At 33.0% G+C, this 26,922-nt stretch overlaps 1 protein-coding gene across 1 annotated transcript in view; it reads left to right on the top strand.

Moving 5' to 3' along the window:
- RYR2 (ryanodine receptor 2) overlaps window positions 1-26,922 on the top strand; it is a gene marked incomplete at both ends in the record, with an annotated part of 341,640 nt that overhangs the window by 254,210 nt on the left and 60,508 nt on the right. The window contains 13 exons of the mRNA XM_079550429.1: window positions 1,280-1,401; window positions 5,065-5,114; window positions 10,462-10,522; window positions 11,175-11,413; window positions 13,742-13,823; window positions 14,570-14,700; window positions 16,199-16,519; window positions 17,823-18,063; window positions 18,457-18,544; window positions 20,043-20,135; window positions 20,478-20,648; window positions 21,624-21,683; window positions 24,613-24,747. Coding sequence (XP_079406555.1) covers window positions 1,280-1,401; window positions 5,065-5,114; window positions 10,462-10,522; window positions 11,175-11,413; window positions 13,742-13,823; window positions 14,570-14,700; window positions 16,199-16,519; window positions 17,823-18,063; window positions 18,457-18,544; window positions 20,043-20,135; window positions 20,478-20,648; window positions 21,624-21,683; window positions 24,613-24,747 — 1,794 coding nt within the window. The remainder of the gene's footprint in view (window positions 1-1,279; window positions 1,402-5,064; window positions 5,115-10,461; window positions 10,523-11,174; window positions 11,414-13,741; window positions 13,824-14,569; window positions 14,701-16,198; window positions 16,520-17,822; window positions 18,064-18,456; window positions 18,545-20,042; window positions 20,136-20,477; window positions 20,649-21,623; window positions 21,684-24,612; window positions 24,748-26,922) is intronic.

The following is a 26,922-nucleotide window of genomic DNA, read 5'->3' as shown; positions in this document are numbered from 1 at the left end:
AGAATCACAAAATGGTTGAGGGTTGGAAGAGACCTCTGGAAGTCATCTAGTCAGGCCTACTGCACAGGCAGGGTCAAATAGGGCAAAGTTCTCAGGACTGTGTCCAGATGGCTTCTGAATATCTCCAAGGAGGGAGACTCCACAGCCTGTCAGAGCAACATGTGCTCGTGCTTAGTCAACCTCACAGTTGTGGTTTTTTGTTCTTTGTTTTGGCTTAATTTGTTTGTTTTTAAAAAAGCCTTTCCTTATGTTTGGACAGAACCTCTTGTGTTTCATCTTGCATCGTTTATAACTCTACCCAACTCAGCTCAGGTTGCTGTTTGATTTCTTTGCAGCAGAGACATTGTTGATTTATGGTCAACTTAATGTCCGTCTGGACCCCAGGTCTTCCTCTGCAGAGCTATTTTCCAGGCAGTCAGCCCTCACTATTTATTGATCCCTGGGGTTATTCCTCCCCAGATGAGGGACTTTGCACATTCCATTGTTGATCTTTAAGGTTCCTGACAGCCCAATTCTCCTTCATATGCCAAGGAGAACTTAAGAAAATCTGATTCTTGCTTCAGCACTAAAAAGCTTGTCTGGATCATGCGTGTTCGAAGTGCCTTTTCAGTTCATTAGTGAATAGGCACAGGTAGGTATTTGCAATGTTTTCTAGCCCTGTTATGTTTGCAGTAAATAGTGATCTCTTCCAGTACTCCTATAATGTACTATTTTCTGTGCTTATTTACTTTGTCACTTTTTTGACCATGTACCTGAAAGGAAGCGATCATAAGAAAACTTCAGTGGACAAGCCCTTAATGAGCAAGGGTATTTTTGGAGTTTTGTTTGAGAGTGTGTAGTATTAAGTATTTGTTTGAGAGTGTAGTATTAAGCCATTAGTGTACAGACAGTTCCAAGGGATTGTTTTAATGAAACCTCCCTACATGAAAGACACGAACAGCAATAGTTGTGTCCAGGTATATAGTATTGAACAAATATTAAATTGTGAGGTAAAATGAAATGATGCTTCCTTTTTTATATTCCTCCTAAAGAAAATACAGTTCTAGTGTAAAAGATAATATTTTTGTGTTTTTTTTTTTTTTGCTGCTTTTCCTGATATTTTAAGTATCTTGATAATAAAGAAATTTTTTTAGAAAATAAATACTAGATAAATATTTTGGGAATTTGAAAGAGAAAACACATTTGAAATCTCCTGTCTGTAGTGGTGACTTACAAAGAGTAATAGAGGACATAACTAAGAAATCACTGAGATAACTGCCTCTTTCTGATGTAATTTCAGGTTGTGCTCCCTTTGATTGATCAGTATTTCAAAAATCATCGCTTGTATTTCTTATCTGCAGCAAGTAGGCCTCTCAGCAGTGGAGGCCATGCCTCTAATAAGGAGAAAGAAATGGTGACAAGGTAAATTTTAAAATAATATTAATTTGTATACATATATGTATATGTGTCATTAAATGGTGCAATTTGTTGTGGGGAGGTGAGAATTGGGAGGCTGAGAAACATTTTTACAAAAACAAAAATTAACATTTTTTTACTGCCTTTCCCTTTCGAGAAAATTCATTGTGTGAAATGAGGAAGAGTCCAGAATTAAGATTGTGATGTATTAAAGTAGTAATGGTAATTTTCAAACGTAGGGAACTTATTTTATGAGAAAGAATACGTCTGTTGTATGAGATATATAATTGTGTATCAGTTCTCACTGTTGGAAATAGGTATGTATTAAAGCAATTATTCCTACATTTTATTTAGATTTGAAGGAAAATTTTTCAATAACTGAATTTCAGAAAGATATTATTACTGTCCCCATGAAAAGTAAAATGAGAGTTATGTTCTTTCTCCTCTGAAGTTATCCATTATTAGACTATCTTCCCAGAACGTTTTCTCTTAATCTCATTTCTGGTTGAATTTTGAAACCTATTTTTCCTGCTTAGTAATGAGGACTACAAATTTAACAGAGGCCCATCTGTGTACCTGCATAATACAGGTGTCACGGATGCCCCTGTGGTTGTTATTGGGCAAAACTAAATTGTAGCTCTTCGAAGTAGACAGGCAGTTGATCATCATACATATATAAGGGTTTTGCAAGATTGTATGAATATTGAGTAGAGTTTCTAGCAGCAATACTGAGCATAAAAAATTGCTCTTGACTGACATCTCATGAGATGATTTGTTCTGGTAGCTTGGCTGAATGGCCTTCCTCAAAGAGCTAAACAGTTATTTTATAATGCATGCATCTAGAGCTGCTTTATTTCTGTCTATAATATACTGGATTAGAACATTTTAGCAGTTGTTAAGTAAAGACTCTTCAATAAGTCCCATATCAACAAGGAAATATGAACACATGCTGTATGGATTCAGGAATTCTGCACCTATGCTGTCTAGCTGTATGCATGACATTCTTGAACATGTAGCTCATCAAAAGATCAGAGGTGCTGCTAAACACAATTCAGTTTTTTTCCATCTAGAAGTGTCAGACAAAGTCAGTAAAACAAAGTCAGCAAATCAGATAAATCTTGTGGAGTTTATTTCTTAACTGATAGGCCAATACGACTGCATTATGTAATCCATTTTTGAAACTGTTGTTTTGAGCTGTTTTAATAGTTTGACATTTTTATTTCTCCCATGCTCTCCAGATTGTAGGAAATTTTTCAAAGCTGAATTTTAGGTCCTCTGAGTTTTCGTTTGGGTGAAAATCTTATCTAGACTTTCCCTTGAATTAAGGGCAGCTTCTGACTGCTGTCTTTTTCCAATGAAGACAAACTTACATTCTTTAAACTATGAAGGAGTGTCATTTTGATTGTCAGCAAGTGCTACAACCATTCTTAGTTTAGCAAGCACATTAAATCTAGGCCATTTCTAGGGGAACACATGGGTCATACCTCTTTCTGAAATATCATGGAATTATCTTTTATGTATTTGTAGCCAGCCTCTTCAGGAATGATTTTTTTTGCATTTCTTCTCCATTATACTACCTTAGAATCCTTGTATTTTTGCAGTTGTGTCAAATTAGTTCTGGATGTGAGTCCAGAAGTACTAAGTACGTACTAACCATTTGGAAACTGTGGATTTTTGTACCTTTTTTTTTTTTTTTTCTTCTCCTTTTTTCACCTGAACTTACAGTTGTTACACTGGACATAACAGATTCAGTTTGATCTTGTGGAAACAGCATCTGCTGAATTGTACAGTAAGTTGAGTAGCATTTGTGTGCTGACAAAAAAAGATAGATTGCAAGCTGATTAATGTCGTTATGGGAAGGGAAACAGGATTTCTACGATGATAATATACGTCTGTACAGCTTTTCTTGTTGGACTAGATGAACCGAATCCTCATAGAAGGATATGTAGTATGTATCTGCCTTGTGGTATAGATGAACAGAGAGACTGCACCATGCACCAATCAGAATCTTTTCTGAAACAGTGCAGTTGCTGTTGCTATAATGGATCACTATAATGGCACTGGCTAATAAGGTGGATTTCGGCAGCACATTAACCTGACCATTTTGATTCTGGACATCAGTGTTTCCATTTGTCACATGAGCTCTCATCTGTCAATGAAGCGACATGCAGATCTTATCCAAAGACTGCAAACATGCTTATGTGTCTTTTGCTTTTAAATCAGAGGTTGCTAACTGGCCCGTATGACTGCAATTGTAAAATAATTAAATAATAATTAACATAGCTTAATGTGTAGGTTGCTCCAAAAGTAATGCCTCCGATTCATTTCTCTGGAAACTACAGCAGACACAAAGAGCACAATAACACTAGATGATAGAGCACATTCTCAGCTACAAAACACTATTTTTCAACTTAGTCACCATCATTAGCTATGCTTTTTCTCCAGGGATGAACAAGAATCTTCATAGTGTTCTTGTGAAAATCTGCACCGATAAAGGTCGTGCACTGTCACTGTCACTGCTGCTGAAACGCACTGTGCACACATCCTCTATTTGATTTTCTGAAACATTCAGCAGGTGTTGATGAATGTCAGCAGGTGCCATTTTTTCTGCATGGAGTAATGCAGTTATACGCAATTGCTTCATATACACTTACGTGTCAGATGCCATGTGCCAGACCATGCTTCTGCTGCAGAGCAATAAAATGTAGTGGAATATTGGTAGAAGATTCAGCCTGTACAGCCATAACACCACCTTCTGCCTCTGATGTCATGAACAGCATAATAAAATAAGGGTCATTGCTTTTGGAGAAGCCCTCATAAACAGAGAGAATATTGTTCATATCATTCTAGCAGATGAGGGTTTTTACAGCACAAAAATAGGACCAAAATTTATCACTGTTGGAGAAAATTCTCAGAGTGGACTGAGTCGTAAAGATTGCACAGATCTCTCCCATATTTGGAGGCCAGCTTAATATGGGTAGGGCAGTGTGCTTCTGCTTCTATGAATTAATGTGAAATTTCATTCTTTATTGTTCAGAATGGGACGCTTCTCATCAACACAAAAAGTATTTTACAGATATAAAATTAAATCATTGATGATATTCATCTGTGTTTACTTTTTAACACGTAAGGGGTTATTTTTCACATCAATTTATGTTGTTTCTCATGTTAAGTGATGTTGGAAATCACTGTATTTAAAAGATTCACGCTGTGATCTCAAGATGGCGAGATCCAAGTTGGATTAGTTAAACATTTGCCATCAAACACTTCAATTAATTTGATTTCTTTACCTTTCGTTTTCAAATTGTCAGTGACATTCTGAATAGCATCCTAACATATTTTACTTCTTAAAGCTTTAATGGTAATTTCCTTGTGGGTTTTCATATAAGACGCTTTTATATTAGTTAGCTTTGCTTTTAATTTGATTTAGTTTTTTTTTATTTTTTTTTAATTACAATATGTGCTTATTTAACCATGTTTGTTAAGGATATGCACTTAAAATCTCTTTCTTTAATACTCTGTCCCACATTCTGCTCAGATAATTGATTCTTTCTGCGTGACATCATGTTGCTTTTCCTGCTCATATATCAGCTGTTATTTTTTCTTTCTTCCCCCTTACCCCCTTTTATCTTCTTTTTTCCTTCTCTTTTATTTTTCTTTTGTCTTCAGCCTGTTCTGCAAACTTGGAGTTCTTGTCAGGCATAGGATTTCACTGTTTGGTAAGGAGACCCTTGACAAATACTAGCATGGCCATCTCTTGATTTTATTTGCCCTTTTTGCATTGCGTTATGTGCTGCTTTGTTGCATGCTGCATGGCTGCATGGCTGAAATGCATGGTCTTCACAGACCACTAATTGTTTAGGCTGGTAGATCACAGAACTTATTAGATGAAACTGAAAATCTTTTGTAGTTACCAGTTTTTTGGGGTGGGGGTTATTTTGTTTTCTGTATGTCTTAATATCTGGATTTCCTTCTTTAAAAAAAAAAAAAAATCACTGAGTTAATTATAGTTGCATATTATAATTCACTTGGAAAAAGTGGAGTATCACAACTGCACATTTGTATTGGAAGTTTAAGGAAAATTAGTAGTGGGGCTGAAATGCGTAGTGATGTTCTGTGGAAATCTTAAACATTCCCAGATGTGCTTTTACTCCACATATGTATGTCTACTATATCTCTGGTACTGTGTAAATCTATCAGGGGCTGGGTGTTTGTCTTTCTTCATATGAAAATCACTTAATTGAAGTTAATTTGAAGTCTCCATATAGTATAAGTACTACATGCAATGCATGGTGACGGTTATTTACACTGCAAATTTTTCTTATGCCATGATAATAGGATAGTTGAGATAGTACTACATGTCCAATGATGTAGCTTCTGCAGTTAATGAGTGCATGCAAAATTCAGCATTCATGCATATATCTAATTGGGTAATCATCTATCTGACTAAAATTTGATTAAGATAACATGCATCTAACTCAATTTCTACATATTTCATTCAATTTCATCAAAAAATGAAGAGAAGGAGCTAATTTGATGCAGCATTGTGGTGTGTAAAAAGCTTACAAACTATTACAAAAGCCATTAAGCTCAGAAGGAAGCGTAGAAGTTATTTGTGGACATTGTTTTTAAATATGTTTTGGGATGAAGTGAATGGTTTTTATTGTTAAATCAAAAGGTCATAAAAAGAATTGAGTTATTTGTGCAGCTGTGTGGTGGTGTAGCTTTTTCTAAAGGATGGAATATGTCACCAACCTGTGCATAAGCTATGGTTTATAAACAAGGTTATTTCTTCTAAGAATGAACTAGTTTAGGTATACTATTAAGTTTTTTATCAATATTTTGTTGTTGCTGCGTGAATTTATTTTTATGATTATTTTTTTCTCCTAAAATGAATGACAATTCAAGCTCAACATTGAATTCAATGTAATTTCTTCGAGTACTAAAGGAAAGTTTGTTTCATGTTTCAGCTTACTTAATTTCTGTTCTTGGGTTGGATTCAAATAGCAGAAGGAGTTAGGACAGATGGTGTCAGATAGTGCATGGTGTCTATCGTTTGGTTTTCAACTCAAGTTTCCTAGTATGCAGTAACTAAGTGAATACAAAATCTTTGTGCCAGCACAGAAATATACTGTAGTTTTCCCATTAGTTATGACAAGATTACAATAAGACTCTGGAGCATGGTTGCAACTGTGAACCTACTAACTTAAGTCAAAGTAATCTTACAGCTTGCCTTACTTTGACAATTAATTAAATCATATTGGAAAACCCGACTGGATCAAAAGGCCTGTGTAGAAGAGCGAAAAAGCTTATTAGGACAGCTCAGAATACAGCTGGAGCCTAGAGGCTCCTTGAATGAGCAAGAGTTGCTTGATAATAAGCTTTTTGGATGTTGTGGAATTTGCTATTTTATTGACATTGCGTGCAGGTGTTTTATATTTGTTGTGAATGCTGAAGATACAGCTGCATATGTTAAAGTCATTACTAAAAGTCCTATACTGTAAACTCTGTATAAGTCTTGATAAAATGAAAAGATTAAACAGAAATATCTTCTAGAGTGAACTTAAGCATCTGATCTGATATCCGAGATTGTTACTAAGATTATAGAACTGTAATTCAGCTTGGGCTTATTATTTCTTGAAAGCATAAATTAGAGTTTGAAAGTAGAATTCACCCAATAATTTACTGTTTGTTTGAGAGCTGCAAACATATTTCTGCATCAGGAGGATTTGCATCTGCATTGAATTTATATTTTCTCAATTTAAAAAGCAGGTTTCTGTGAGTGGCTTGATTCACTTTTGATACTATTGAAACTACTGGTGACACATTTTTTCTGTACGAATTCGTAATTAAAAATATCTGCATACAAGTAGTGCAGTGCTATGTTACATGGAACAAAAGTCTGTTGAATAAACATCAGATGAGAATGCCCTGCTTTTGCTTCCTCATTTTGGCTAACTTCAGAAATTAATCAGAAAAGCTCCAAAGAAAAGACATAAGGCTTTCTCTGCCTAGTTAGATCCTGAATTTGTTAGGGTCCTTCCCATCCTGGCATCAACAGCCATGGCATTTTCTCAGTAAAGTAAAAATTGTTCCTTCCTGATATATAAAGAATATTGCTTTCTAAAATATGTAGGATGTCACTTCAGATACTGCACAGTGATACAGTTCTTGGGATCATTGTTTATAATAGCTGTTGGGATGCATTTAACCTCAGCCTCTTGAACTATTATTCTAGTATTTGCATGTATCCACTGATTTTTGTGGATGTTTAAGCTTTTATCCTCTGAATTGTATTTGTCTGCTCTCTTTTCATGATTGAAAGGAATTTTATATACTACATATTCATTTCTGCAATTGGAATATTTCCTACAAAGCTTTCAGGCTTCTGAAAAATAAAAATATATTTAATAAAAATGATGTTAATTTAATGAAGGTATGTATAGACACTTAAATTTTGGCAAAACTAACAAAACTATTTATATTATTATTTTTATTAGAAAAAAAAAAGTTGCCTTCTGAAGTTCACTTCTGAGCTCAGGTTGGAAACAAACTGATTCTTGAAATGTTAAATTTAAAAGGATTAATTTCTTTTTCTTAATGAATTTTAGAAGTTTTACGTAATATACAAAAACCCCACTACCCTTTGTTATTGTTTGCTTTGATGAAAACAAGTAAATGCATGACATCAAACAAAAGTAAGACTCAGAATTGCCACAGAATCTAAACCTACATTTCATAGCAAGTTATATTTTCTGATTTTGTAACAAATCCTTTCTGAGATTATAAACAAAGAGAGACACTCCAGGAAGGAATTTTCATGATAGTTTAGAAAGACTGATTTCAGGGTTATGTTGATAAAAATGGCTAAACTGTAGTACATCAATTTTTCGTGGTCATGGAATTCTACTCTTATACACAAGATGAACATGTGAAAGGCTTTTCCAGTTTTCTGAGCACACTGTATGTTTATTCCTAAGAAAAATGTATATCTCTCTGTTTCTTTTACAGAGTGGGTTAACTGGTTGCCCTCACTTGTTTCATTAAATGAAATGTAGTAGTATCTCATTAATTTGCCTATACCTGTCTAGCTTCCAAAATCTACAAATTGCTAGGAACATTCAGCTATGTAAACCCACCTCTCAAACTGATTTATTTTGAAAAGTCTCCAAAATTTGCAAATTCTTCTTAAATAGGGAAAAGAGTGTTTTATGTTGCTAAACTACAGCTACATCTATTTATGGCAGATGTAGAAATGGCCTTCAGAGCTGGTTTCCAGTAAATTTAAACTAAACGATTCCAAACCGAATGTATGGTATTTAAACTAAGTGACTAAAACTGTAGTTTGTTACCACAAAACAAATTAATACTAAAATTTTGGGAGATTCAAAACTGTTATTCATCTTGCTTGAGTTAAGCTAGTTGTTGAAATCTTGTTTTGGGGTGAGGCACTGGAGCTGGCTTTTTTAAACGTTGTACCTTGCATAACATAATATTGGTTTATAAGGTATTTTTCGTACCTCAATAGAACTTACAATAATTTTATTACTAGAGGGGGAAAAGAAAACACTCAAATCCTTCAGTGTTACCCAGTAACCAATGTCACTTTCCAGGAAATAGAATAAGCATCTCTGTACTCCACTGTACCTTACAGAATATGCATACTCTGCATGACAGTTCAATCTACAGTCTATACTAGGGTTGCCTTGAGTGCTTCTATCTCTGCTGTCATTACCATGGTCCTGAAATCTTTTTTTTGTCAGTGCTTGCATTCATGTCACAAGAGTAGTAAAATAATAAAGAGAAAACATAGGGATTGTCAAAAATGGGAGCTGACAAAAACCTTAATCTTTATGGGTACAGTTACTTTTTTTGCGTAGGATTCATTTGTGATTTCCCATCTTTATCATTTGGTTGTTATGTCACTGCATGACCATTACTGCCAGTGCAAAAAGGATGGGTCTGCATGGCTGATGGCAGTCATAGAAGCTGTGGCTCAGGTTTGTTTAATCTACTCTACTGTGGGTATACACTGCAACAGTACCCCCTAATTTTGGTAAAATGGGATAGCGTTCAGAGTACTGCAATAAACCTCCCATTCCTTCCTTGCAGCTTAGCTTTTAAAATATTTACTTGAATGAAACATCTGCTTCTTTAAATATTATGTTTGCTGATGTTTTCCAGTGAAATAACCACTGTTATTTAGTACAGCTGACAATATTTTCAGAAATCTATCCGAAGCTTTCAGTCTGTTTCATTTATTTATTTATTTTTAATTGAGAAGCTTGAACTATGCGGAAGGAAGAAAAAATATTTTCATTTTTTGCAATGATTTACATTTTTTATATATATATATATATATATATATATATATATATATATATATATATATATATATAAACTATGGATCAAATTTTTAAGCCCAAATCTGTCCTGGATTTAAAATATGAACTTAGAGATGACATATAGATGCCAACATCGGAGGCTGTGCATGTTCATACAAGGCATGTAAGTTCTCTTTTTACATCCTTGACTGTAATATATATAACAGCAGAGACTGTTACTCATGTAGAAAGCAGATCTGCTTCTTCTATAAATAGTTACAGCCTATTGGTAACACTAGGGAGCTAACCTTTTTGGATATGTTTTAAATAAGTCTTCTCTTTATGTCAGAGTTGCAATAGCAGCTTTTAAGTAGCTTTTATTTTCCTGAGAGGAAGAAGATAAATGTTCTGATAAACTTGGATCAATTATAACAAAGTTTATAAAATTAAATGAAAACTAGACAATGCACTATAACTCCAATTAACACCACACTGAAGTGCTTCCTTCTTGATTGCCTCAGCTATTTGATGAGAGATGCTTAACTGCCTCTACTTACTGAATTTGTGCAAACAAGAATAAGAGAACAAACTGCATGTTTTTTTTAACTTGCCTGTCAGAATTTTACAAAAGTTGAATTACTCTTCTGCTATATAATTTAATTTATATAATAATTTAGCAGACTGTAGGTATGCTCTAAAGTATGCTCAGCTAAATTGGTGGGTAATTTTCCTTCCTATTTAGGAAATGATGCAACATCAATAGTCAACTGTCTTCACATATTGGGCCAGACCTTGGATGCCAGGTAATACTGAACATATAACAGTACAAAGAGTGTAACCTAAAAGAAAACAATATCCAGTCAGATTTGTGTAAGGCTACAGCATTTCAATGGTCAGGAAAGAAGTTACAGTACTGAAAAGAATTTCCACTTTCAAAATAGGTTAATTACTTGTTTTACCTATCTAGATTTTGGCAGAACAGTATTTGTAAGTTACACTTCAAGTTTCAGTTCAGATCAGTGGTGTCAAGGAATTGCTGACTGTTCTTCCGTCTGCTTCTATCATGTGATTGTCTCAAAACCATGATAACATTAAAAACATTCCTTTGTTTATGCTGCTTATTAAAAAGTAAATAAATCAGGAGTTAAGTGCACCTGGAGTGCACTGAATCTCTCTCTGAGTCTGTCTTCATTGCCAAATTAATTTTGAGCAAATTATTCCCTGTCTTAAGAAGGATCTGAATTTTTACAATGGAAAACGAAATAAAAATCCTTATGTTGTGCACCTATGAAACGTTTTTTTTCATTAGCTTGTTCTGCTATGAGGAACTTCTATAATCTTGGAAGATAGAAGATTTTTCTTCAGATCTTTGTCATCTATTTCGTAGAAACCAAGACTAGACTTTATTCCATGCTTGTCTAATGAAATATTCTGCTTCATTTTCTTTGCATACAGAACTGTGATGAAAACTGGTCTGGAGTCTGTTAAGATGGCATTGAGAGCATTTTTGGACAATGCTGCTGAGGATCTGGAGAAAACAATGGAAAATCTTAAGCAAGGCCAGTTTACACACAGCAGAAACCAGCCCAAGGGAGTTACACAAATCATTAATTATACCACAGTGGCTCTCCTTCCAGTGCTATCTTCATTATTTGAACATATTGGACAGCACCAGTTTGGGGAAGATTTGATATGTACGTATAATTTAGAGATGCTATGCCATTAATATACTCATAATATATAGTAAGTGTTATAGTAATATATATATATATATAGATAGTATATATATATATATATATAGATAGTATATATATATATATATAGATAGATAGTATATATATATATATAGTAAGTGTTAATAGGCTCTCATTTCAATTAGAGAAGGGCAAAATTTTGAGTAAACCTTTGTGATAAATAATCTAGAACTATCTGCAGGTTTTAGTGGACTTTCTGTAACTGTTTAGATATGGCTATGAAGGCTTAACTTTCATATTATCTCTACTATAGATTCACTGTTTTTTTTTTGTCACTGAGAAAAGTTACTTGAAGTTAATTTGTCTTTGCTCTGTTCATAACTGAGGATACACTGCTGAAGCAAAGGTTTCCTGGTATACATTCCCAATCTAGCAGTATCTGTATGTAGGTGTATCTCAGATCATAAAGAAAAGTGGAAGAAATGAAGAATTCAGTCACTAAAGAAAGGAATGTATGTAATTTCATTTTTATGGATACTCTAATTGTAATAGAGTCAGTGTTATTCATTTTCCCAAACCCAATCTCTTCAGGACAAATTATTTTAGTCCGTAACACCAGGAGATGGTAGAGTCACCAACCCTGGAGGTGTTCAAGAAACATTTATATTTTGTACTGAAGGACATTGTTTAGTGGGAAATATTGGTGGTAGGCTGACAGTTGGACTGAATGATCTTGGAGGTCTTTTCCAACCCTCGTGATTCTGTGAAAACAAAATTTTAATGCTATGTGCTTTAGGAACTCCATAGGAATTCTGCTGGCCAGTGTATGCCAAAGCAAGCTGTTCTGCTTCTGTATAGCTATCTCATTTATGGAATTCTCTGGAAAGAAGACCTTAGAAAAAAGAAGACCTTAGAAAAATCATTATTTAAAACAGTCTTGAAGAACTGATTTTTGAAATTTTAGAGCTGTGCTGATGGATTACAGTGTGTTGAGACATAAATATCCAGTTCTTTTAATAAATTATTTCTGTAAAATTCAGGAGTTTCCGACAGTATCCAGAAAAAGTTATCTATTTTTATCTGTTACTACCTCATTATAAATATTGTTTTTCAAGCATGAATATGCTTCGTTTAATTTTTGTTCTCTGATATTGTGTGCTTTGGAACTTAGTGATAAGCTTTTCATACTTTGTTCCTCGTGAGATTATCTTCATCATTTATACCATATATCTCACATTGGTGTTAAACTCCCAATATTAGAATTCACAAACTCAGAAAACTATTAGTTTAAATTACACCTAATTATAAGATTATTTTATTTATAATATTCTGATGACAGGTATCTTGACCTGGTGCTTGTATTACATTTATAGAGTAGTACATAGCATGATCATGTGCAAAGGTGCATTAGTGTATCCAAGGTTGTTGTTATTGCATAAAAATACTCAGGTCTAAAAGATTAACAGAACTATAAACACATTGTAGTAAAGAATGAGACTGTGTTACTTTGAACCCTCTTCTAGACTTTCCAAGCACATTATGTGTAAGTTCTGTTTTAGTTCCGAAATTTCATTGCATATTAGGTAAAAATTATGGCACTGTGGGATAGAATAGAAAAGTTGTAAAATAAAAATATGGAAAGAATTGGAGTGTTGTCCTTATTGATGGTACTTACATTATTGTGACACTAGTACTACATATTATACTGGAAACTCTTTTTTTCAAATAGATGTTAAGAGGAACCTCACATTTCCATGATCAAAATGTTTTTAATTTTGAAACATGATTTGGTGGAGTATTCAGAAGAACCAAAGGCATTAATTCTCTTTTTTATCCTATGTGTTGGTCTAAAATGTAAATTAAGTAGATGCTATTAACTGCTATCTAGGTCTAACTTTAAAAAGTATGAACTGTGATTAAAAATAATTAAATACATATTTAATGCCCTTTTGTTTCCTCTGTGTTGTATTAAATGCACCGGTGTTACATTTGTAAATCAATCTTAAAATTATTAGTTTTTTTTATGCTCTCAGGAATTTTGGTTTGCCATGCAATTTTTCAAAGTGATCAAAAAAAAACTAGAAAAGATATATTGATACATTTTCTGTAGCAATTAATGGTTTTGCAATTGGAAGTTGTTCCTACAGCATTGCTATTGCTATGCCATTAATTTCTACTGTGGCACTGAATGTTCAGAAGACTGTTTCTGTGTTTAGAGAATGGCTGCTATAGATTGTCCTTGATAGTTTAATGTCACTAATGCAGTTGTTGACAAAATAATTTTAATGAAGGTTTCTCTTGATACCTATCATTTTTTCATTTATTCAGTGGAAGATGTTCAAGTGTCTTGTTACAGAATATTGTCCAGTTTGTATGCACTGGGAACCAGCAAAAGTATATACGTAGAGCGGTAAGATGAAAAATTTTTTCACCTATTTTTATTATCTGTATTTATATTCCGTTTAATGAATATAAGTACTCCAGAAAAGAATACAGGGAGCTGTGGTTTTTGGAAACACACCTTGACAGAAAAAAATGTGCTCAGATGTTGAGCAGAATCTACAGAACTTATTGCATTATACTTAAAACATTATATTATACATTTGTCAAAATATATTACTTAATTCAACTAAAAATTACAGACAAAATAGTCTGATTTGATTAAAAGTATCACATGATTAAGGTCCAACTGAGGAACTGTAAAAATATGACACTCAGTTCATCTGTAGTTTTTATTTTATCTAAGAAAAAGTTAATTTTATCACTCTAATACACTGATCATCGTACTTGATCTCTTGACGCATCAGTCTATTCAGTGAATTTTTTCTTAATTATAAAATCAGCAAAGCTGATAGAAACGTAATAGAAGAAATGTCATTATCATAATGATTTTCTGTTTTCCCTGCATATTCCTCACTTGCTTTCCACAAAGTAGTCCATCTTTAACCTTTTATGTCATGACATTTAATTCATCTGTTAGCGGAGTTTGCTGTACTTTTCATTTTCTATTACCTTTTCTTGTGTTGATAATCTTAATTATGTACAGACTTATCTCTTTGAGATGAGCACCTAAGGATAAACTGAAGACTGATTTACAACTACAACAAAGTATATTCATTCAACAAAGTGTGTAACTTTAATGATGTTTATTAACAGGCAACGATCAGCATTAGGAGAATGCTTGGCTGCTTTCTCAGGTGCCTTTCCAGTGGCTTTTTTGGAAACTCACTTGAACAAACATAATATCTACTCAATTTACAATACCAAGAATGCAAGAGACAGAGCAGGTATTTTCATTGATATTTTCATTTTGAGATACTATACCCAAAATATGGGTATGACTTCAGAATCAATTTGCCATAAGGACTTTATACATCGTTAGCAGCTCAGGTATAGTGTATTTGATGCTGAAGTTATATATTCTAATCAATAACTGTAGCTCATTTTTTGTATGCAATATTGAATCCCTAAAACACACATACTTGCAATCAAAGTGAAATACTTTTGCCTGTATACATAAAAAAAAATAATAATAAAGTAAATGTATTACAGCATAGTATATAAGCTGTTTTTTCTTGTTGCAAATATGAGACTCAGAATAGATACATTCCAGTAGCACTCAATGTGTTTATTTTGTGCATATTTTTATGTTCCACTTTTGAAAGATATTTATGATATTTATGATAGATATTTCTCATGCTAAACCAGTTGTGGAAGACCTTTGTGCCATTTTTTCCAGAGGTAAACAGAAGTTACAATAGAAGTGTAGAATCCTACGTGTGTGAATTGTAACACAGATTTGTATAATGACAGTGCATAAAATGCCAGCTTATAACGGCATAACTTCACCTGTATTTAAAAAGAAAGGCAGATGTAAGACATTTTTGGAAGAGTTATAGTATCTTATCTTATCTTGCAAGTATGAACACCCATGTTTACTTACCTTGTATATTCCAGCTCTTCTTATGTATGTAGAAAGGCAATAAGCTTTGTTTTCTTTGATTTTAAAAGACATTTAAATTTATTTTCCAAAATTGCACTTAATTGCAATTAATAAGGACACTAAAATGAGTTTGTAAAATCTATTTGAGCCTAGCTAAGAGAAAATAATGTTTTTGGAAAAATACTATATCTAGCCGTAGTCTGTGTTGGTACAATTTTATTCACTGATTGTAGGATGTTAGACACTCATGAACTAATGGATGTACTTAAAGTTAACTGTACATGAAAGAAATAGCCAGCAGGAGAAAAAAAAAAAAAAAAAAAAAAAAAAAAAAAAAAAAAAAACCAGGAAATTGCAGATCCCTTTCAGACAAAAGAAGTGACAATTCGAGGAACCTGAAAAGTCTACCATTATAATCAAAAATTCTTTTCCAAAAGTCATTTTCCCAAAATCTTTTCTACTTGGTATTTCAGGGAATGCTTTTCTTTTTTCTATTAATAAAGCCATGTCTCATGTTATGTGTAGTGGAGAGATATTCATTATATTAATACTTTCTCAACTGCTCATGTTGATTGGAATTTTGAAATTTAATCATTTCATTTTTGAGGCTTCCATTTTTATTATAGAAAGATTTGTTATGGAAGCTTATATATAGTCAGCTTATTGCTAAATAGTGTGAAAGCACCTATCATTTTATTTTATTTTTTAATTTTTCCCTTGGATCAGAAAGGCATAAATGCAAATGGGGAAAAAAAAAAAAGTGGTATTGAGTGTCACTTGGAGAGAATTATTTGCTTTCTGTGACTTACTGTATTAATTTTATTTTTTTATTTTTTTAATAGTTCTTAATTTACCTACTAGTGTAGAAGAAGTTTGCCCAAATATTCCTTCCTTGGTGAAGCTAATGGAAGAAATTGTGGAACTGGCAGAATCTGGTATTCGCTACACACAAATGCCACATATAATGGAAGTTATACTGCCTATGCTTTGTAGTTACATGTCACACTGGTGGGAGCATGGGCCAGAAAACAATCCTGACAAAGCCGAAGTGTGTTGTACAGCCTTGACATCAGAGCACATGAACACTCTGTTGGGTAACATATTGAAAATCATCTATAACAACCTTGGTATTGATGAAGGAGCCTGGATGAAGAGGTTAGCAGGTAAGCTGTAAAAATAAAAAGACAAATAAACGTGTATATATAATTGGAATATATATCTATATACTCTGAATAACTCCACATTTACCCTGTATAAGTATTAGAATAATACTTATATATTTGATTTTTTTTTTTTTAAATATGAATCTTGACAACTTAGAACTACTAAGCATAAGGGAAGAATAGTATAAGCATAATAGTATAAGGGAAGAATAGTATGTATTATCCCTTAATAAATAATTAAAGAAATACATTAAAATGTTTCTTTTTCTCAAGAATATATACATACACATTCAGCAGTATGTTGAATGTAGCCCATTTTCACTATATACCAGGTTACCACTTCCAGGCATAGATTTCTTGTTCTTTATGAGACCTGGATCCTTCTGGCATTTCTGTTACAATGAAATGTGGAAATGCCATTTTTTAAACATGGAATTACCTCTTTGTGATAAGACATTTAACTTTATTTTAATACAGTTTATTTATTAGTGTTGCAATCTTTAAGTAGAAGTCACAGTACATCAGTGTTGTGATTTCAGTTTTTCAAATAGTCTTATCATTTTTCAATACTTACTGTTGTAGCTGGTAACAGTTTGGATTCCTAGTCTGATGAGGTCTAGTAACATAATGAAGTCTAATGATAAGTTGGTACTGGATATATTACAAATGGTTTTCCACTAATGGACCCAGATGAAGGGCTAATTTACGTTGTAATTTTTATGAGTAGATTTGCAAAATATTTTGCTAACGGGTCTCAAATGATGGGTTGATGGATAGTTGAATCAGTCTCATTTCTGTCTATGCAAGCCTTCCATTGTCCTACTGTACATGAGAAATATGAGCAGGCTGTTTGAGTTGCTTTGTAAATACCTAGAACATCCTTTCCAACCTTACTTTAGTCAAGCTGAAAAACAAGGTGCAAAAGAAGAACTAATGTCTCGTAAAATTTCTGTGAACACTCTTTAGCTATATAGGTATCTACCCTTGGATTAAACCATTAAACAATTTCCACATTGTTCAACAAAATTATGCAGGTAATTATCAATATATTGCCAAAATATCTGTAAATAGGCACCTCAAGATTTATGATCTGTTAAATTGTTTTTTGCCCCCATAGTTACCAAGTGAATTGACTGTGTGAAATCCTGACCACATTTAATTCTTGGCAAAACTTCTGCTGATTTCAATGGGGGCAGGATTTTACTCTCTACTCTAGAAATAAAACACAAGAAGGAGGGAAAAATAAAGTTTTGTTCGTATTTTGTGGCCAGCTGTACATTATAATATTGATTGCCTTAAATAGTGTTTTCCCAGCCCATCATAAGCAAAGCGAAGCCACAGCTCTTAAAGACACACTTCCTGCCACTGATGGATAAGCTAAAGAAAAAAGCAGCAGTGGTTGTATCGGATGAAGAGCATCTAAGAGCAGAAGGCAGAGGTGACATGTCGGAGGCTGAACTGCTCATCCTAGATGAGTTCACCACTTTGGCACGGGACCTCTATGCCTTCTACCCTTTGTTGATTAGATTTGTGGACTATAACAGGTATGTGGAGAGGAATAGGTTAATAAATCTCATAAAATCTTGTTTATTGATACCATATCTTATACTTGGTATGCCCACTATTGAATTAAAGTAGCTTTTACTCAGCCTGCAAATCTTAAAGTTGATCAAGCTGATGCTTTACAGCTCATAATAAACTAATAAACCTTTATCAGAAGAGGAAAAGTAGCAGGTCCAATATAAATGTGATAAGTTACAACTAGGTTTATAAGAATTTTAAGAGTTCTGAAATAGGACATCAAAAAGTCACTGCTACTAGAAAGGATTTGCATGCTTGGTTTTGATGGGTTTCATCCATGTAAAATGTTGAAAATGGTGTTCAATTATAAAGCCAATAAGGATCATCAACATTTCTATCCTTTTACCAATGTTTAGGGCAAAATGGCTGAAAGAACCCAACCCTGAAGCTGAAGAATTGTTCCGCATGGTGGCTGAAGTCTTTATTTACTGGTCAAAGTCTCATGTAAGTAATCTTTGGTAAATATATTTTAAGGTAGTTTTTCTATTAGGCTGTCAATTGTATTATTTTTTTTATTTGAGAAAACACAGTTAATTTCAGAGTTAAAAATGTAGCTGTGGAGGTAGTAATGACTTTATTTTTTGATGCTTCTTAAATGTTGGCCTAGTTAGGGGGATTGATGGGTTTTTCTGAAGCATAATAACAAGGACTGGATGTTTTTTGTATATTGCATTATTATATAATTACAATTAAACTAGTTCAGGCCTATGTCCTTGCCATATTTTTAATCAGCTTCAAACCTGTTTTATAACCTGAGTAAATGACTGCCACATTAACGATAGTTGTCTCATTAAAGAAGAGGACATTTTGTTAAACTGTATAGTCTACATGGTTGAGCCTCTAGACAGAGGTAGAACAAAAATTACTTTGAAAAGATTCTCAATGGTGCTAGTAGAAAGGTTTTCTGTTTTCTGAAGGAAGTGCTCAGCTCTACTTATAGTGACTTAATTTGTGTTGCAGCATAGACTTTAATAAATGTACGTAATTCAATTATTAAGCATAGTTCTGTAGATGGATTACATAAACACAAGCCAGTAAGCTGGCATTCTAAGAGCAAGTAGCAAGTAAGAGCAAGTAAGATCTTAAAAGCAATCTCCAAATAAAATATTTTGCTTATATGATACCATTTAATGTTTCATAAAGTTAAGTAACTCTTCTTACCTGCACTTCTACCAAATATAGAAACCTTCTTTCTCAAGTCTGATTTCTGTCATGCAAGAACAAAAGGGTCTGGATGTAAGATCTAATCAGGCACTATCACTGATGGTACAAAAATGAAAATGAAGTATGATTCATGCAGTTACTGGAGGAAAAAGAAGAAAAAACTCAAAATAGAAAGGGACTAAACAATTTTAGAAATTTGATCTTCTTATGGACTCTTGTCTGCACTGAATTTCTTTTCTTTTTTGCCATAAATTCAGTTTTTTCAAGTTTCAGAAGGAAGATGCTTTATTTTTGCAGTTGTGTCTGAATTTTACTTTAAGATTTATTACAAACATTGCTGTACTCACTTTTCTCTGTAAATAGGAACTAGATCACCAAATTATTTGTGTATTCATAATTTCAGACTTTTATTTAAACTTATGTATCTAAATAATATTGGGTCGTGTAATGCTAAAAATTGGAATGGATGGTTTTATTAGTAAAGGAAAACCTAAACAAATTTTTATAGTGAATTAGAGATTTTTGTAATGTCTGTTTCATACCCAGATAAATGTTTCCTTTTCTCTGGTGTAGAAAAATTGCAATAGCAACTTTGAGCCGTGTAACCTAAATAAAACCAGAATTCAATGCTGTTCTTGATCATTCATTATGTTTTTCTGTCCTCGTCTTATTTTTGTGAATTTTATAAATTTCCAATTCATCTATATTTTTTATTTCATTTGGATACTCTCCTCATATGTCATCTGTGCTTTTAGCTGAGATCTTCTGTGTGTTTCAGAATTTCAAAAGGGAAGAGCAGAACTTTGTGGTACAAAATGAAATCAACAACATGTCCTTCCTTATCAGTGACACCAAATCTAAGATGTCCAAGGTAGTGTAAATATTTGTTCTCTTTGCAAAGTAGAAGGAGACAAGAGAACTCCAGAGAAGCATTAGTATTATTACTTTAATGTTATTTTTTGACCACTTGTAAGAAGTTAAAACACTGGGTTGAGAAGCAATAGGTAGTCATTTGAAAAACACAGTTGGTCTTTGAAGATGCTGGTGTGAAATATTTGCAATAATAGCTATTTAGCTGCAGAGGAAGTAGTGAATTTAATTTGTCAAGCCAGAAATAAGTGTGAAGCTGTTAGCACAACTAACTGTTTAATAATAGATTTATTTAATATTTGATATGTTGTATTTTATTTTCCATCTTTGTTTTATACTGTAGGCAGCAGTTTCTGATCAAGAGAGGAAGAAGATGAAGCGGAAAGGTGACCGGTACTCTATGCAGACCTCTCTCATTGTGGCAGCACTGAAGAGATTACTTCCTATTGGCCTAAATATTTGTGCTCCTGGAGACCAAGATCTAATTGCACTGGCCAAAAACCGATTCAGCATGGTAGGTGCTCACATGGCATTTCTAAAAGAAGAATTATTTTACTAATGGAATTTTTCAGTTCTTTGCATTGCTCTCATTTTCACAGTATGGCACAAATACTATGCAATCTTTGTTTTCCTACAACAAGAGCACTTTGACAGGAAAATGCTTGATCATGTTTCATAATAAACAATGCTATATAGAAAATATTCTAGAATTCCTAATGTTTCTTGACATTGCTCTTCTGACTTTCAAATTCCTAGGCGAAGTGTCTGCCCTTGCTATTTTCCAGTGTCCAGCCTAGAAAGTGAAAAATTAAGGCTAGAATTACAAGTGGAACATTCATATTAATTCTACTTGATATGTAATCTTTTTCATTTTAATGTTGCTAACTAATATATAGTTAGAATTCTTATTCATAATAAAGGCTAATTTTGTTGTATAAAGGCACAGTGGGTGATGATAGCAGTAATCTATGCGCTGTTCTCATATTGGAGGCAAAAAAAATGTTTGAACTTGTGCGTGTTTAATTTCTAAATGATCAATAAATTGGCAGAAATAATATTCTTAAATTAAAACTGTTATTTCTTACTCTTAATTTTTTATACTAAATTGTTTTGTGAAGCTTGCATTTGGAAATGCGTGTAAGAACTAAGTGTCAATTTCATTTGGTAAAGCTTTGTTCAAAGTTGTAGTGTGTTTGTGTTTGTATATATATGCATATGTATGAGACGGTATTTTTTTATTTCAAATGCAAATTTAGTCTGTTGAGTTGATATGAATAAATATGAGTGGTGACATCCAAAACTTGTTCCTGTGAGTTCTGAATATGGCTACCTCATCCAAAAAGACATATTTCCAATGAAATTTTCCTCACTTTTCCTCATTGTTTTCCTCATTGTCAATTTTAATTATTATTTGGACTGAACCCAAGCTTAATGTTTATACAGCACTGCCTTCCGTGCCTGATTCACATAATTTGTAATTTCTTGACAGAAAGATACTGAGGATGAGGTACGAGATATCATTCGCAGTAATCTTCATCTCCAGGGCAAGGTAATTTATAAGTAGCTTTTATAAAGATAAAATCTTTTTTCCACTGAATTTATTTATCGGTGCCATATGATAAGAACTTGCCTCAGTTATTTACGATAACTTGTAACCTCTTTTTCTCTTCAGTCAGGTAACTTTTTAATTTCAACATTTAAATATTAGTTATTTAAGTGCTTATGTATGCACTTTGTAATATAGCCTGTGGCCTTTTGAATCCCTATGAACACAATTAATATGAAACTGGGCATGTAAACAAGGCCTATCACAGTTTAAGCTCTACCTTCTAATTATTTGTGATAGGATCTGCAGATGATGTTACCTTATATCAGTTTGAATTTAAAGGGAAAAGGAAGCTGTTACCTTTGCATATTCTGTAAAGTAAAAAATCATTATGTTCTGTCCCTTTTTTTTTTAGCTCATGGAAAAGAAAGTATTTTTGAAGCAGTATAGATTATTATTTTTTATTGAATCCCAATCTTAACTGACACATTTTCTTGTTGTAAATTTATAAGGATTGATTCTGATTTTCCTAAGTGTAAATGAATGAAAAATGGCATTCTTAAATGGAACAACACTGTATTTAGCTAACAAAGCCAAATAGCTTTTGTATCTAGCTTTATTTTCGAACTTCTTTATTTGATATCATATTGCTTTACTGGCTATGAAAACCCTGGTTTTGACCTTTATGGGAATGTTCTGCCCATTTAATTATGGGCAGAACACAGCATTCCTAGGTTTTCAAAACTTCAATTTATTATTACATTTGTTAGCTTTATGTGGTTTATTATCTATTTATAAGTTGCTGTTTCTCAGTGGCTTGAAAGGTATCTTGTCTTGAATCATTTAGTGCTAATGTATTCTAGAGTTCAAAGTAAAAACGTGTCTAATTTAATTATTTAAAGATACAGTGCCTAACATTAATTTCAGTACTTACAGTCAGTTACTCTGCAGTTCTCTGATGTCATTAGTATTTGGTCACCATTTCCTGTGACAGAATTGAGTAAACATCAGATACGGTCAGATATCATGCTTCCTGTTAAAAAAGACAGTGCTAATGTGCAATATGCATACTCTGCCCTTCTGCACATGATGCAGTTGGATATTAAAGAAATATAAGCTGAATAAATAGTTTCAGTTATTATTTAATGTTACTAGTTAATATGTAACTTTGTTGTAATGATGTTTGTGTAAGGCGGCTCTCGGAACAGAGGAACCTAACACTGTGGAAAGTCTAATTTTATTTCAAGGAGTTCTGCTAGCATAGCAGTAGTCTCTCTTCTAACAATGTTTTCTTGTTGACCACTTTGGTTTCTCACAGACACTGTGTTCAGTCATTTGCATTATATGTGATTTATCTGGATTTCTTCTTGCAGACAACATTTTTTAATAATCATGCTCCTAAATCTTTAGCTATAAATGTTGCAGTGTCTATTTCATGCATTTGACTATCATTGTCTATATTTGTCTTCACCCTATTTTTGTCTTTCCTTTCCTTACATGCCTGCATACTGTTACTCAGTACCGAGCCTTTTATTTCAGGAAATTCATGCTAAAACTTGCATTCATTTTGACACAGATGAAGCTCAAGTCACCAAAATCTTCTTCCAGCCATTCTAATTCACATCTTGAAATGTCAAGTACTCATACCCTTAGAAAATTACCTATACAAAAAATCTGTACTTTGATAGAATGTGTGGAGTCCTCAGATCAAAAGACATCTCTCCCTGTGCATAAGAAGTCTTTTGTGGACTATTCTTCCATGATGATACAGTCAAATACTCACACAGATGTGGATTTGACAGTTATTAAGAAAAGGAAAAGCCAAGAGGTGGAAGAAAAGACTGCCAATTGTAGCTTTCTAGGTTGTAATAAGCGACTATTGAGTGACTGTGTAAGTTTATAATCATTCATGAAAGTCCAGTAAATTGTGCATTAGAAGATGTTTTGTGGAGGTAAATGAGCATTATCGTCTCTTTTTAGACAAAAATTGACATCTGGATCCACAAAAATATTTTAGAAAAGTAAGGGCTGAGTTTAAGCTTTATTCAGATTCCTGGGGCTTAGTCTCCCAAAGTGGTCACTTACACCTAAACTGCACAGTCAGGAATTGGATCACTGGTCACAGCTCTCAGTAAAATCGTTACTGTATTCCATTTGTCATCAGTGCCATTGGCACAAAAAAACACACATGAAATGTGTGTTTCATTGGTGTTGTATAGTAGGAGCACTGAGGAGACAAAATATTAAAAAAAAAAAAAAAAAAGAAAAAAAAAAAGATGGGTAATAGTAAAATTAAGAGTCAGAGATCACTAAAATGGAGTAAAATATAAAGAGAAAAATTAGAAAGTATTTCACTTCACACAGCTTTTTATAATTTGTAGGTCAATCAGCAAATGCATCTTCAATTCATTTTTCATAAAATAGCATTAATTTTTTTAGTAATCAGTAAAAATAGGATTTTCTAATAATTGAAAATAGTTTAAATGCAAAAAACAGATACAAATAATACTTATTTCCATGACTAATACTCAAAACTAAGATGCAAATAACAAAGCAACAATTTCATTGTTATTTATTTTAGTAACTGGAAAGTCGCTGTATAAAATTCTATCTACTTCATATTTAGTACTTTTCCTTAGATAGTATATTCATCACTGATAATAGTTGGCCCATGATCATTTGCTCTTTATATGATTATAATTATTTTAGTTCCTTGGAAAGCTGTGAACAAATATTGCACAAATCAGTCTGCAGTTTTGTTTCTTGTGTTCTTCCAGTGAATGTAGTGGGCATTGTGTGGATTAGTCATTCAGGGGTATGGCTCAGCAATATAAAGTGTTTCTTTTGTCCTTTCAAACAATTTCTGTGTTAATTGAACTGTTTATCACTCTATTTTGAGCATTGGTTACGTGTGAAATTTTTTTTCCTGCAGCTTGAGGATCCCGCCATTAGATGGCAGATGGCACTTTACAAAGATTTACCTAACAGGACTGAAGATTCATCAGATCCAGAGAAGACTGTGGAAAGAGTTCTTGATATAGCTAATGTACTGTTTCATCTGGAACAGGTTAGGGATATCTTCCCAATTCCACTGCTTTTTATTCTAAACAAAACTGTTGTACTTTCACCTGACATATTTAGTTTTATATTCTTTTTTCTTTCATTTGATACTACTGTTAACATACTTTCCCTTGTAGTTTTTAATGCAATATCTTATGGTCATATTAATCATGTAATGGTTTTTCAGCATCTCCATCATCATAACCATCATTTATTTGGAAAGGATCTAGTAACATCTGTGTTTCAGATTCTTTTTGGTGTGTTGCAGTTAGCAGGAAGTGATCACTAAATTGTCCCTGCACAAAGAAATGCAAGTAAAAACAAGATTACTGAAAAAACGTCTTTTTTTCCCAAGATTCTTCAGTTATGGAAATAACAAGACTTAAACTATCTATATATTAAACTTAAACTATCTATATATTTTGAAGTTGCATATTTTAGCTATATGAATTTGGACAGTCAGATGATTTGATATACAACTTTTCTATTGATAACTTTAGAGAGCAAATTCAGAGTGCAATTTACTATATACCAATTAGAAAAAAATCTAAGTGCATACTACAAATCAAAGACTACTTGAAAAATTTAATTTTCATGTTTCACTTACTGCTATGTATTTTTCACTTTTCTGTGGTTTCAATATTTTGGTTTTTTTTTTTTCTACTTTGCTTATTTATTTGTTTTTCTGTGTTGTTGTTTTTTTTTTCCGACTATTAGTTTAGAGAGTTTGTCCCAAAGCTTCATTCCTCTTCTGTAGACAATTGCCCATATGTAGTTGTGCTTTTTTTTTTTTTTTTTTAAGATTTGTTTTGTTATATTTTCCTTTTTTCTCTTGCCAAAATTGATAATCCTATGTGTTTATAATATTATTTATTATAATGAACACTGGGACTGTTTCTATGATAATCTGAGGTAGTCTTTTGTTGTCCACATACAGTCACTGACCTTATGGTATTTGCAAAGATCAGTACTTCAGCTATTTCTTTGTGTTTTCTTTCCATGAACTATTAATTTATTTGTTTTTATTGTTTTCAGAGATCTGCTTGTGTAGGCCGAGGCTATTTCTTCTGGGAAAGTATAGAGAATTTTATAGTTGTTTGTGAAGACATTACTAATTATCTAACTTACACACTTGGATTTGTCTGACTTCTAAATTGCTAGTACTGACTTTGTTGTGTGTTTGCTGTGATTACTTTTCTATGTTTCCTCATAACGAGCTCATAACTGGGTTTTTATTTTTTGAAAGGAAGTTATTTTAGAGTGTCACCATTTAATCTTACAAGTGCAATTCTCCAGTTTTACTGAATGCTTTGTGGCATTTTCAGTCTGTTTAATTAAATGTTTATTGTCTAACTGTGAATTATTTTTTGTATTTCACTAAACTAGTGAAGTTATCTTTGATAACTATGTTTTCATGTTTGAATATTGAGTGTTTATACACATTATCATCACTACATATTCTAAGACAAAATATTTCATTTTAATACAAGTGAGAATCACCAAGTCTTTCAGCTAATGCTAATTTCCATTGACTGTTCTGATGTTGCTGGGAGTCAGAAAAGCTAATATTCCACTAGTAGAACAGTTCTAAAAATGAAGTAGAAGCCCCTCCAAAAAACAATCCTCTATTAATTCCTCACCCTCAACCGTACTGGATTGTGAAGGTTAAATCAAATCAATTTTTAATTTTTTTTATTTTATTATTTTTTTTATTTTTTTATGTTATTATTTATTTTATTTTATTATTATTTATTTTTTATTTTATTGTAATTATTTTATTATCAGTTTTTAAGCAGAAGTGAAGTAAATCACAAAAACTATAAACAGACCATTGAAAAGTATTGCATGGCTACAATCATTGTTCCCAGTTATTGAGTCAGGCTATGCACCTTAGCATGCTGTTGGTCTTCTGGACCACAGTGAGAAACAGGTCCGTCATTGTATCACTCCTGTTGGGGCTGCCTACTACCTGGTCTAGGATGTTATCCTCAATGCATTTCAGGAGCCACATGGATTGCCTGTAGCTCGCCATGCTAATTTTCCAGCAGATTTCTAAGTGCCTGAAGTCCTCCAGCAGGACAAGAGTCTGCGACTGCAATGCCTCCTGTAGCTGGAGGAAGAAGGCTTTATCAACAGGCTCTCCTTGATCAAACAGCCTGTAGCATGCACCCAACCTCAAGGC

This window comes from Tetrao urogallus (genome assembly GCF_951394365.1).
Source record: "Tetrao urogallus genome assembly, chromosome: 2".
Lineage (NCBI taxonomy): Eukaryota > Metazoa > Chordata > Aves > Galliformes > Phasianidae > Tetrao > Tetrao urogallus.
This window is presented reverse-complemented; position numbering and strand designations above follow the sequence as displayed.